Source organism: Chenopodium album, chromosome 1 (assembly GCF_948465745.1).
Source record: "Chenopodium album chromosome 1, dcCheAlbu1.1, whole genome shotgun sequence".
Lineage (NCBI taxonomy): Eukaryota > Viridiplantae > Streptophyta > Magnoliopsida > Caryophyllales > Amaranthaceae > Chenopodium > Chenopodium album.
Window position 1 is genome coordinate 61921860 of NC_137834.1, and position 12300 is coordinate 61934159.

Genomic DNA, 12300 nt, shown 5'->3' on the forward strand with positions numbered 1-12300 from the left:
TTCAAAATACATTGCATGGAAATAGTTGTGTGTAAAGAACTAGGGTCTTAAATTTAATGACTCTTGGATGTTTGTAGAGATCCAGGTCATGGTCAGTCAAAGGAACAATATTCAAGCCCCTTGAACTTGATGTGCCTTATTTTTGTGTGTGTATGCTTAGGTTATGTGAAACTGACTTAGGCCCTTCTTGAGTCTTTTTCATGTTGGAACCTGAATTGTGAAATTCAATGTGTCAATCCTATTTTTCCCAATATTGATAGATACTGCTCCAGTTTCCTTTCATTAATTTCCTCGCTCGAACATTTTTTGTTCTGTTTTAACTTTGCAAGGTATTGGCTGTCAACCTGATGGAATTTTAGATTTCTATATAAAATATAACAATGAGTGAGATTATATGTAAAATCTTGAGGTTGATGTTAGAAGAACCTTTTAATATCTGATCCTGCCTATGTTTTGGATGCCGGTACTAAAATTTCGTATAATCATCATTTTTTACAATGGATTTTTTTTCTTTTGTTTGATTCAATCACCTCTATTTAAGCTTGGCTTAAGCTCTACCCACGCTACCTCTATTTAATCATCACTCCACATTTTGTTTGAGGTTAGCTAGAATTGGTTAGAAATGTTGTAATTACCTTGATGATTTATTTAGTTGAGAACAATCATCTTATTTTGATAATGTGTCAAATCCCTAAAACATTATAGTTTTATGGGAAATATCATAATTTGACTTTCTAGATTTAATTTGACTTGCTAGATTTGATAGAGTGGACTTTTTTTTTTTTTTTTTTTTTTTTTGTTTTTGTTTTTGTTTTTGTTTTTGTTTTGTGTCTCAAAATAGAAATGTGGCCTATCAGAGTGTGAAAGAGGGAATACCTGTTGGATATATTTTTGCCTCATCTTCCTCTGCATTCAAAGGTATTTGGCTGTCATATCAACAGGGTGGTTATTGATTACAATTGTTATAGGCTCGTATTAGGTTAGTGCTAGATGAACATGTTGTCAATGAGATAAATTAATTTTGTAGTGTGGAATGTAGTGGATAACTGGATATTGATCTTTCTGTTTAACGTATTCTCTTATAACCTGTCTCATGAATATTGTTGTAATCATTGTTTTTTTTTTTTTTTTTTTTTTTTTTTTTTTTTTTTTTTTTCCCTTAAAGCTCCACACATTGATCTAAGTTTGAGGACCTACAAGCAGTTTTTATTTGACAAATGACCCATTTTAACCACTACCTCCATTTTTTTTCCTACTGACTGTAGATTTGTAAACCGAAGAATTTTTGAAAGAGGTGGGTGGTGCAAGATAAATGTGGTTAAAATAAGAGAGATGGATTAAAAAGGTGAATGGGTGTGAGAAAAAAGATAGTTAGAGTGAGAAAGAGTTTAAAAGGTTAATAAATTGTGGGGTAAGAGGGGTAAGGTGGTGAAGGTTTGTTTGTTTGTTTGTTTGTTTTTTTTTTCTTTTTTAAATCTAAGAGGAGAAAAGTAATATCGGTTAGAACAGAAAAAAAAAAAAGAAATCACCCTAATATGAAAAGTGTACAACCTTTTATATACACCGGGTGCACATATTTTTTTTTTTTATAAAACTTTTAGGAAGGTGCACATAGAGGTAGATGCACCCAATGGTGTTTTTCTTGCTCTTTTTAAATTTAGAAATGAGAAAAAAAAAAAAAAAAAATTAAATGAGCAGAACTACCCTTGGGTGCACCTTGCAACTGGGTGTATATAAAATTTTCACGAAAAGTGGGTATAACAAAAGAAAGAGGAGTTATTATTTCTTCTATTTACTACCTCTTTTGTAAAAATCCTTCTTTACCTTTGTAAGAATAATTCTCCATTTTATGTAATCCAAGATGCCTGTTGGTGTCACTATGTTCTTTGGCTAATGTATATGAAGATTGAGTCATTGTAGAAGTTGTAAAAAGTCTTCCTTGAAATATTACTGAAGATGGACAATAAAGTGTTATTGTGGAATAATATTGTGGGTGTTGTGGCATGAACCTGTTAAAATTCTATGCTGATGTTGGGCAGGGTGCAATTAAGATCTGCTTTTGATTTTTATGCTTCATTTTGAACATATAAAAGCTGTTTCTTGATTTACAGACTGTTTATTCTGCTTTAAATTCTCCCTTTCTCTCATTTCCCAGATGTGGATATTCGATACTAGCGATGGGGATCCTCGTCTTTTACGATTCCGAAATGGACATAGTGCACCTCCACTTTGTATAAGGTAGAGTGTTATATAGAATAAAAATTTTAGATGTTTGCAGAACTTTTCTAGAATCATTGATTTTGCACTTTGTCATATGCTATTTATTTTTTGCACGTTATAATGTATTTGTTACTTTAAAAATTCATATTGCCCTCACTTAGAGAATTAAAGGGTGTAGTAAATTTCAATGTAACATTTATGTAAAACTGTAAGAGAGTAATTGTAAAAAACTACCTCTTTCATATCAGAGAATTATTCAATAATTACCAAGTATGAGGTTTGTGTAAATTATTCCGCCAAACTCTTATGATTTAAAAATTCCCAAGTATACCCTTTGGTTAAGAAAGTAACTCAAACTCCCTTAGAAAAGCCCTTATTTAGGAGAGGAAGCTATTTCTATTTGTTCTATGGCAATGAAGAAAATGTTCAGACGCTGTTAATTGTGCCTGTTCTTCTGGGTTGGGATGACTAGTAGGTAGGGGTATCACACATAAAGAGAAGTAGAACTAAAGCTTCGATACAAACTAATTTTTACCTGTGTAATGACTCGAATGATGGCATATTGTTAGGATTGAGAATTTAAAATCTAAACAGGTTGTTTTTAATATCTTTATTTTTTCATCTGGTCACCTGCTTTTGTCCCCCCCCCCCCCCCCCCCCCCCCCCCCCCCCCAATTTGCGTGAAATAGTGTTTGAAATTCGATCTATATGATGAGTTTTCATGTTCAGCTTGCATGTTCCATGTTGTAGAATTTGCTGTTAAATTCCATTTACAACTTGGTCATGGTTTTGTCCCTCTTTTGTTTTAAGAATAAATCTGAAAGACCATTGTAGAGATTAAGGATTTCAAAAAAATTCTTTTGAGGACCTCCAAGTGGGTTAATATAGATTTTGAGGCCAAATAGCGAGCAAAGAATCAAAGGGCTTCTACTCAATTTTCAAAACTTGTTAGAAGTTAAAATTAGGTTGAGCTGATCTTTCTTCATCTGGTAAGAGCTGATCATATTTCTTTAGATGATAGTTAAATAAATATTTTAGGTTATGGTCACTTGATATAACTGTTAGGGGAAGACTCTCTTGAGAACCCATCTAATATATGAGAACTCTTTCATACGTGAGAACACTCTCATGTTCTAAATTTTACTCGTATGCGTTAAATTATTGCTCACATGTTCTAAATCTTAAGTTATTTGTTCTAAATTTAACTTATATGATTCAAAAATTGTGTTCTTAGATTTTTATTTATATGTTTTAAATTTTAAATCATACTCCCTCCGTTTTAAATACTTGCTCTTCTTTCCTTTTGCGGCCGTTTTTAAATACTTGCTCCATTTCCTTATTTGGAAAGCTTTTATAATATTTAATTAATTTCTTTCAACTAGTGGGACCCAAATATTATTACTTTTATATTCACTATCCTCCAATTTACCTTCCACTAACCCCACTATCTCTATATTTTATTATTTTCTCCAATTTCTCCTAAAATCCGCGCATGGAGAAATGGAGTTAGTATTTAAAAACGGAGGGAGTATGTTTTAAATTTTACTCATATGTTCTAAATTTTACATAAGGTGTTCTAAGTTTTTACTCGTATGTATAAATTCTAAATCAGTTATTCTAAACTTTTACTCACATGTTCTAAATCTTAAATCAAATGTTATATATTTTTATTCACATGTTCTTAATTTTAAATAAGATTTTTTAAAATTTTGCATAATAACTAAATTTAAAATCAGATGTTCTAAATTATTACATACGTAGATGTTCTAGAGTTAAACTGATGTGTTATAAATTTTAAATCACGTGTTCTAAATATTTAATCATGTGTTCTAAATTTTAACTCATATGTTCTAAATTTTAGATCAATCCTCATATAAGTATGATATCTCACATATGGATCCATTCTTACTGGATCCCTCCCCTATATATATAAAAGGGATCGAGATTGGAGTATGAAAGAAATATGCAAAGTTAATTGTTTTTTAAATATTATCGTATAGACGGTGTATTCTATTCACTTGATTTTCACACATTTGAACTTATGATATGGTTATAATCCTAATTATTTCTCCTTTAACACCAAATATAAACAAATCTTCATTTGCAAGGGTACAAAATGTACCATAGATTAGGGAAAGTTTCCCCTTTCACTGTACTTAATCGTTGCATTGTTGTATATGAAAAAACAACTAGACCACTTTGACGTGGATGTGTTGCTGGTATATATTTTAAGTTCTGTTTCATTTTCTTTTAAAGGTCAAATACTCAAATTGAGTTTAGGAACTACTTGGTTTACGGGTTGGGGAAAAAATGTCACCAAGACAGGAAGGGGAAAAGCCCTTTTATTTATTATAAAGGAAATAGGGATTTAAGTTTGGGAAATTCTCTTTGGTAGTCCTCTTCAAATTGCGTAATTCCAATGTTAGCCATTTTTTCATTCGATTCTCAATGGTAGCCCTCTACTTTAATTGTTTTACAATCATAACCTTATTGATGATTTTTCCATTGCATTTCCGTGAAATCTAACTAGGTCAACTATTTTAATTGAATAATTAAAAGTAAAATTATTTAAAAAATAAAATAAAATACCCCTACCCATAACCTTCATTGACAACCCATTGACAATCACCCTAACCCCTTACCTCCATTGACAACCCCAGCTGGCCACCTTCAATCAACACCACCATTGGTCACCGTCAACCGACACCCCCTTCCCTTCGCTCACCTTCGACCAACCCTCATGTTGGCAATTCAAATCAAACCCCACGACCTGACCCCCAACCCGACTCTTTCTCTCTCCCCAAAACCTGACCCCAACCCGTCTGCTACCCCTACCATCGACCAACACCTTACCAGCTCCCTCCCTACCACCATTCTTGAAAGGGGCGATTCATGGGTCAAGTCTTGCTTGCTGAATGTGGGTTGATTTATTGGAAAGTTTGTCGATGAGAAGATGGGTTGGTTTTTCATGGGTTGCCAGTTTTGCGGGTGGGTTTTGGTTGGTGGTGGATTGGTGGTTTTCGTAGATTGGGAGGTTTCGTGGGTGGGAGGAGAGGACTTTTCGTGGTTTATTTTGAGGTGGGTGGTGGCAGATTTCGTGGTGGGTTTTGGGGTGGGTGGTGGCCGATTTTGGGAGAGGTTGTTGCGATGGAGTGAAGGGGTGACTGCAGACGTAGGGGAAAGGGTGGCTGGGCTAATGGTGGGGGAGCAGTAGTTTTAATTTATATATATATTTTATACATTATTATTTTTTTAAAGTTTACCTTAGTTTATTATAAGGTTAGATATAAAAAAATTTAATGGAAAAACATAATTTAGGTTGCGGTTGAGAATTTGAAAGTTTAGGGCTACCATTGAGAATCGAAATAAAAATTTGCTATACCATTGGAATTACACAATAGTAGAAGGCTACCATTGAGAATTTCCCTTTAAATATTTATGTATGGTCTATGATTTTAATTTTAATTCCACAACCCATAATCTCTCCTTGTGCATATCTTCACTGAAAACCCCTTATTGCTCATATAGCTCATTGTGGTTCATCATTATTCCATAAATTGATTTCTGTCCATATCCTAACTTAAAACACCCTATTGCTCCTACAGCCCAATCCTTATTGTGGTTCATCTTTATTTCTTTAATTGATCTCTGATATGTTGTACATTACATTATCTTAAAACCCATTCTCTATCAGCCAAGTACTACTGGACTGTGGCTACTAGATATACTGCTGCTTAGCTGTTCTACTTCGGTGAGAAGTTGGGTGAGGAGTGTATGGAAAATTGATGACCGGGTTGCCTATATCCCTGATATTTAAGTGTTGGAGATCCAGGTCTAGTGAGAATCCCTATGGGTTGATCAATTGATGTGGATATTGGAGTCAGCACAATGGCCATATTCATTTGATTTTTCAATTTAAAAAAAGTAAAATATGGCATTATGACTAATCTAAACTTTTATGACTATAATTTATTTGTATACCCACTCTATTGTATTATTGTGCTTTACAAGTTCAAACATATCTCTTATTGCAGGTTTTATGCAAATGGGAGACACATTTTATCTGCTGGCCAGGACCGAGCTTTCAGGCTTTTTTCTGTAGTCCAGGTTGATAGCTTCTTAATTTTTATCCGCCTGTCATGTATTCTCTAGGGTTGTACTATCCTAAGTATGGTGCTATTTGCCTGTTATCTTCATTAAAGTAGATTAGCAATATTCTTTACAGCTGTTAGTTCATCAGTTGTCGCTGTGTACAAGCAGCAATTAGTCGTGGGTACTGAGTTCTTGGTAGGTTCAAAAGGACATGACAAAGCTTTAAGCTGATTTTTTTCCAATGTAGTTCCTCACCTTTATTATGCTTTGGATAGACAATAAGTGATAGGAACACTCATAGGTGGAGTTACTAATTATTAAAAATGATTTTCTTGCAACTCAGAGTGGATGCTCTGGTTGGCATTTTGTGGGTAAAGTTAACACTAGGTTTTTCTTTTGTTGTCTTAGGTATATTGACAGTAGCTTTGAGGGTAAACATGCAGCAGATGTGTTCATCTTGGCTTCAATTGAGTGGATTTTATTGATTCATAGATTGTGAAATATAATAGTTGCTAGTCAGCCCATCTATCATTGATTGATAAATTATTCCCAGTTTGATTCTGGTATTGTACACATGATTGATATGAGCAATAATAAATTTTCCAATGTCTGTTTAGTAAAATCTGATCAAGACTGTTTTCTAGCATATTAAGTTGGGTATTGCTTCTCTGTTATAAAGTGTAATTATAATAATTTGTAGGAGCTTTTCTGGAAATATGTATGTTGAGGCCTAGTTTTGAACTCTGTTTTGTTGTTCTCTCTGTATATCCTTCTTCATAATCAGTTAATCACCATCTTGATAGCTACATTTTTGAAATGTTGATTTGATATCATGAAGGAGTAATTGGGTGTTATGTAATTGGCTGCATATTTTTGTTTTTAAATAGTCTTTCTGAAAGAGTTAGTGGTTGTCACCATCTATATTATGGCTGAACGTTTTGGCTATGATCAGGATCAACAAAGTAGGGAGCTTTCACAGCGTCATGTGGCTAAAAGAGCCAAGAAACTCAGGATAAAGGTATAAATGCTATTCACCTATATTGACTTGTTTCAATTCTTCTGAATTGTCTACATAATATTGACTCCTATATGCTTGTTGTTGTTGTTTTTTTTTTTTTTTTTTTTTTTAAAAATTTTTTTTTTAAATTTTTTTTTTTTTATGTCTTGTTTTTTTATGTTGGCTGCGGAAGAAATACAGGAGAATGTTTTCTAAGATGAACATTTGAATATTAAAATAATCAACAATAACAGTGACTGTAGCAAGCCATTAAAGATCTTGCCAAGGGCAATGTTTAGGTAATTGGTAGCAATTGGGCATTTCATGATGATCTATAATATAAAAGTAGATTTTTGAAAGATAATTGGTAGCAGTTGGGCATTTCATGATATTAGAACTCTAAGAGACATCATGCTACCGCCATGTGCACGTTCCTTCAATGTGATTTGGCTCCACATGAATATTATGTGTCACCTTATATGTCATCACTTATTACCCTTAAACTCTTCATATGTGTAACCTTCAAATTTAATTTTCAATAGAATGTAACTTAAAAGTGATTGCACAATAATCTACAATTTAATTTGTAATACATTAATCACACAATAGTGGTTGTTGATTCCTTGGATGCTAATTTTCTAGATTTAATACCATTCAAGCAATTGTACAAAGTAATATTTAAATAAGTTGTTATTTTATCATGTGAAGTGAAATGAATAAAAACTAGCACCCATTAATCTTAAATTTATTATTATATTTTTTATTCACCTATAAATATTGTTGAACATTAACCTTATAAATTTAATTTTGATCAAATTTTACAAATTTATAGTAATTCGGGGCATTGCCAGTTGTTATTGATTTGATGCTATGGATATGTACATTTGCTAAACACTATGAGCCTGTTATCACAATCCCTTTTTTTGATGGTTAGAATGTGGGGGCGGTAATTGTTTCTCTGTAGCTAGAGAACAAGCCTTAGATGGTGATTTTGAGGGTGCCTGGTTGGCACAAATGTGAGTAAATGAGCACGAATTTGTGTTAAAATAACACTAGGGACAGATCAAAAGATTAATTCCTTGCTGACTTTAGTGCTAATGAATGTTCAAACTAGCTGGGAAGGCTTTTCATTGTCAATACTTAATACCCTTGCAAAGAGACTGATAGGTGTTTGCTTTGATATCTTGTTGCATACCTATCATACTTCAAGAAGATATGAATTTTGTCTTTTTCTAGGATCAACAAGAAAGAGTGCTAAAAATGCGTGAGTGCATGATTCTAAATACAATGCAAAATAGGCGGCTTCTAGCACTTATTTAACATAACATGTAATCTCCTGCCCCTCTCTGCAGTTGTACATCTTGTAGAAATTAGCAGGTCATATCTGCAAGGGCTATCCCTTTTACAAGTCCGCCCATCTAATTTTGATTGGTTAATGTGTGAATAATTTTATTCCACTCCTTGTTGAAATTAAGTTTGTTTAAGTGAATACTGCATTGGAAAAGTTTGTACTGTAAGAGTTTACCATGTTTGTCCAACGTTCATGTATGCATTTATTACCCAATCTAGTTCAGGTGCCGGCACAGGATATGGGTTGGGTTAGACCTGACATGAGGAAAACTAACTTTGCAACAAATCAAGAGGAAGGTCTGAGAATCTGTCATTGGTTTTGATTTTTGAAAACCTTGAAATCTGAAAATGTGGGAGGGGGAGAGAGATAGAGACTTTCCTCATGTGCTTGTACTCTAACTATGCATCTTGGAACACATTTCTTTTGATAAAAAAAAATCCTCCTTTTTCTCTCTTTAATTGTGTGTATTTTGTAGGAAAATTTGAAAAATACCACCATTTGTTGTCGTCGTTTTGTACAATACCACCTCAAGTTTTTTAATTGTATTTTACCACCTAGTTTTATCAAACACTAAAAACTACCACCACCCTTTTGCCCAACTCTCGTATATGATGTCACGGTGGATCCCATTACCAATTGTTCCTCCTCGATTATCACCTCTGTTCTTTCTTCTTCTTCCTCTGTCAAATTTTATTATCAATTTGCAAATTAATTTGGCGTTTTTTGGGGGTTTTTATTCGCTAATTTGTTCTTCAAGCCAAACGACAATGCAAAATCGAGGGTATAATTGGTTAATTAGGATGACTAGAGAAGAAGAAAGGTGAAATTCGAAAGAAAATTTGTTAGTGGCCTTTTATGTTCTATAGTAGCTTTTGTGTAATGCAAGTTTTATTTACTCAAGTAATTTGGAAGTCTACTAATCGTATCCCGAATCCTCAATTCTAGAATGTCTGACCCTCGGATCCACACCCAAGTTCAGCATCCAAAGTTCATTTCCTTCAAATTTAAAGATTTTGTTTTGAGGCTGCCCCAGTTATCCTCCATGATAAACAAATTTCGTTTGTCATAGAGTAAAACAGCAACCCTTGTAGCAGTTTTGCCTTAAAACCGTTACTTGACCGCAAAATTACACTTTTTTCCCTGTGATAAACAAGTTTTGTTTATCACGGAGATAAACTTGTATTTTCTCTTTTATTTTTTGCTTTAATTATTGATCTTGATTATCTACTTGCATCTGATATATAATGTATATTGCGTTCACCTTGTCGCTTCATTGTTCTTTGTACTGTCTTGATAGGAAGAGGATATAAAGCTGAAGCCTGTTATTGCATTTGATTGTGGTAAGTTGCTCTCTCTCTCTTACTCATTCTCTATCTCGTACAAAATCAATACATGTATTTCTTTTCATGTCCAACTTACTATAGAGATCAGTGAAGATGGGATGAATTCTATTTTCTAATGTTTTTTCACTAATTGCCCCCTTATTACTTTCTGCCCTCATCGGGTTACAGGTTTCTGATGTTAGTAAAATATGATTAAAGGCTTAAAGCTAGTATAAGAGAAATGTAAAAGGTTGCAACTAATAAAATCCGAGGAACTATATAGATCTTGCTTTCTGTTATTTATTATGTAAAGTTGTTTATGTAGAAGCTTGCTGCTCTTCAAATCTCTAATGTGTTAATAAGATGCATTGTTCCATGCCCCTTGTCTTTTAATTGATGAAGAATCTTGTTTGCTAATTTTGCTTGGTTTGAGTCTTTGTAATTGCGGGGTACAAGGAACTGGTTTAAGTCTATAAATGCTGGGTACAAGGAATTGCTTGTGGATGAATCCTTTTTTGACAAATGACTAATACAGTATATATTAATTTGTTCATTTTTAGACAAAAACTTTTTGGTGCAACTATTGTGTGATTGTCAAAAAATTACTCTAGTAGTTTTAAAATCATTACTTTACGTAACCGGTTACTTTTTTTTTGGTATTTGGACCACAGAGTATGTTTGAGTATATGAGATTTGATATTTGTTAATTGTCATAGTGTTTTATATCTTTTGTTTATCTACTGGTGTATCTGAAGATTCTGAACTCCCCATGCCTTTATAATCGTGGTGCCCACACTGGCTTGTTTTATTACTGCTATGTTCATATTGTTATTCATGTCGCTAAAACCACTGTTCAGCTGAAATTAGGGAGCGTGATTGGTGCAATGTGGTTACTTGTCATGTGGACACAGCTGAGGCATATGTGTGGAGACTGCAGAATTTTGTGCTTGGAGAGCACATATTGAATCCTTCAGAAGAAAATCGTACTCCAGTTAAGGTATTGAGATTGTGCTCCCCTCATCTCTCTCTCTCTCACATACACAACACACACACACACACATGCGCACGCACAATCACAACCACAATGAAATGTGGTTTACATAACAAGAGGGTAAATAAATCCAGTGATGTTGAATCTTGGACCATATCACTATGAGTTTACTCTCTCTGTTTTTTCTTATAGATGCATCACTTCAACTTTTTTCGTTTTTGTTTTTTGGGATTTAAATGTTTTTTTTTTTTTTTTTTAACTTATTATTTTTTTATTCACTTACAAATTTGGTAACTTTATACCATTTCTCTTTCTTTCATAAATCCCCACTCAAAATATTTTATTATTTTTCTTTCTTTCTTTCTTTGTCCTTGAAAAAAAACTGCTCTCTCTCACATACTATCTCTTTTATAGTCCCTATTCATTTTCCCACTTGCATAATATAATATTAGATCAAGTCAACTCCAAAAAATTTGTGTAAATGCAATTGATGCACTTTTTTTAATTTAGGAAAAATACACTTTAATAATCCCAACTTAGCCTGATTTACTTTAAATAATCTCAACTTTTGATTATTCTGCAATAATCCCAACTTTCAACTCCGTTCTCCTCCAACAATCTCAAACTGGTCAACAAAAGGCAAAAGCCTATAATTGTAGGTTACTTGACATGTGTTGATGATACATGAGTGGTTAATACATGAATAAAAAAATAAAAAAAAAAAAAAGAAAAAAAATTAATTAAAAAAAGAAAAAAATAAATTAAAACTCCCTAACCATCAGCCACCAACGGTGGCCTTCTCCCCACCCAACCAACTACCAGTCGCCGACCATCGATTTTCGTCGCCAAATCACCTCAAACACCGGGAATCGCCCCCCCCCCCCACCCTAACCCCACCTCAGAAACCGCCATCACCCCTCACAACATCGATACTGTAACAATTCCCTCCCTAACGCAACCCCATAAATGGACCCCCTCCCTTCCCACACCTCCAAAATCGACGCCCCCTCCCTTTCCACACCACCAAAATCGACCGTTCCTCCCTTCCCTCAACCCAGAAACCTTTTCCCTTCCCTCAACTCTGAAACTGACCTTCTCCCTTCCCCAACTTAGCTTCGAAATCTGCCCCAAGCTCCCAACGTTGCTTACAATTTCGGGGCTAAGTTAATCGGGGTGGAGATGTCAGAAATTGGTGGTGGGCGTCGGAAAACGAAAATTTGGGTCGGAAATTGAGCTGGGTTAGGGAGGGCGTGGCCATCGGTGGTGGTCATGGCAGGCTTGGGGTTTGTTTGTTTGTTTTTTTTTTCTTTTACAAAAATAACTTACT

The 12300-nt window shown here is 34.0% G+C and overlaps 1 protein-coding gene across 2 annotated transcripts in view; it reads left to right on the forward strand.

Annotated features, from left to right (window-relative positions):
• Nucleotides 1–12300, forward strand: part of LOC145556826 (U3 small nucleolar RNA-associated protein 21 homolog) — a 33506-nt gene that overhangs the window by 14275 nt on the left and 6931 nt on the right. For both annotated transcript variants that reach the window (XM_081618480.1, XM_081618477.1), the window contains exons 7-11: nucleotides 2156–2238; nucleotides 6255–6327; nucleotides 7265–7330; nucleotides 9958–10000; nucleotides 10840–10979. In XM_081618480.1, the coding sequence (XP_081474606.1) occupies nucleotides 2156–2238; nucleotides 6255–6327; nucleotides 7265–7330; nucleotides 9958–10000; nucleotides 10840–10979 (405 nt within the window). The remainder of the gene's footprint in view (nucleotides 1–2155; nucleotides 2239–6254; nucleotides 6328–7264; nucleotides 7331–9957; nucleotides 10001–10839; nucleotides 10980–12300) is intronic.